The sequence below is a fragment of the Mus pahari genome, chromosome 2 (assembly GCF_900095145.1).
Source record: "Mus pahari chromosome 2, PAHARI_EIJ_v1.1, whole genome shotgun sequence".
Taxonomy (NCBI): domain Eukaryota; kingdom Metazoa; phylum Chordata; class Mammalia; order Rodentia; family Muridae; genus Mus; species Mus pahari.
Window position 1 is genome coordinate 138,158,111 of NC_034591.1, and position 1,204 is coordinate 138,159,314.

Sequence of the window (1,204 nt, forward strand, 5' to 3'; positions counted from 1 at the left end):
TTCTTCCCAAATTCTAGTTCCCATTGTCCCAGTATATATATATATATATATATATATGTGTGTGTGTGTGTGTGTGTGTGTGTGTGTGTGTGTGTGTGTGTGTGTGTGTAGTGATGTTTTAAATTCTCTAGTTTTCTCTTTACAGTGGTCTAAGTATTCTCAGTTCTCCTCACTACTGGCTGAGGTCCTTTTGGAAAGAAGTGACAAAACTTTGAGAAGTCTCTCCAGATCCCATTGGCCAGGGCCAGGAAGTCAGAAGTCAAAGCAGAGGCCAGGTATGTCTCCAGTGTGATGCTGCTGAACTCTGTAGTTTCTGTGGCATTGGATCCAGAAACTGACAAGCCTATAGACTTTGATCAGAACCAAATCCTTAGACAAGCCACACAAGGAATTTTTACATGACCCTGGGTACCTATGTGTATAAAATGTACAGTCTAACATTTACATAATGGAGAAATGTATTCTAAAATAATTTTGGTATATATACATGTGTGTGTATATTATTTTACCATTTAGTAAAGACAAAAGCAAATTTGCATGCTACAACTCTGTAATTCTTTTTTGTTTGTTTATTTTAACATTTTAAAACTTTAGTTATATATGAGTGTTCTGTCTGCATGATAGAAGTCAGCATTATATTCCATCGTAGATATTTCTGGGAATTGAACTCAGGACCTCTGGAAGAACAGCCAGTACTCTTAACCTTTGAGTCATCTCTCCAGCTCCCTAGTCCTGTGACTCTTAAATGTCCATTTCTGTATGAATGAATTGGGAGGCTCCATTCCTGTCTTACCTCAGAGTGGGATCAACAGCTACAGGACCTGTAAACCAAGAGATGATTTTGTCAAATAACTCAGTAACATTGAGCTGCCATGAAATCATGTTCTAGTCTCCCAAATCTACAAATCATATGGGAAAACGAATGTAGAAGCCAGCACAGTGGGGCACAGTTCCATCCCAACATATTGGATAGACTCTCTGGCATGAGGAAACTCAAGTTCAAGTTCTGCCTTGGCTATACTTTTGAGATCTAACCTCAAAAAAAAAACAAAAACAAAAACTGTTTTAATCTAAATCTAATGGGAAAGTGACTTCTCAAAAGCTCGAAAGGTACAATTTGGAAACTATGCCGAAATGGATGATCACAGCCAGCTACTGGATGGAACACAGGGTCCCCAATGGAGGAACTAGAGAAAGTACCCAA

At 38.5% G+C, this 1,204-nt stretch overlaps 1 protein-coding gene across 3 annotated transcripts in view; it reads right to left on the reverse strand.

Annotated features, from left to right (window-relative positions):
• Apobec1 (apolipoprotein B mRNA editing enzyme catalytic subunit 1) overlaps window positions 1-1,204 on the reverse strand; it is a 25,839-nt gene that overhangs the window by 8,186 nt on the left and 16,449 nt on the right. For all 3 annotated transcript variants that reach the window (XM_029535381.1, XM_029535380.1, XM_021191682.2), the window contains one exon: window positions 794-821. In XM_029535381.1, coding sequence (XP_029391241.1) covers window positions 794-821 — 28 coding nt within the window. The remainder of the gene's footprint in view (window positions 1-793; window positions 822-1,204) is intronic.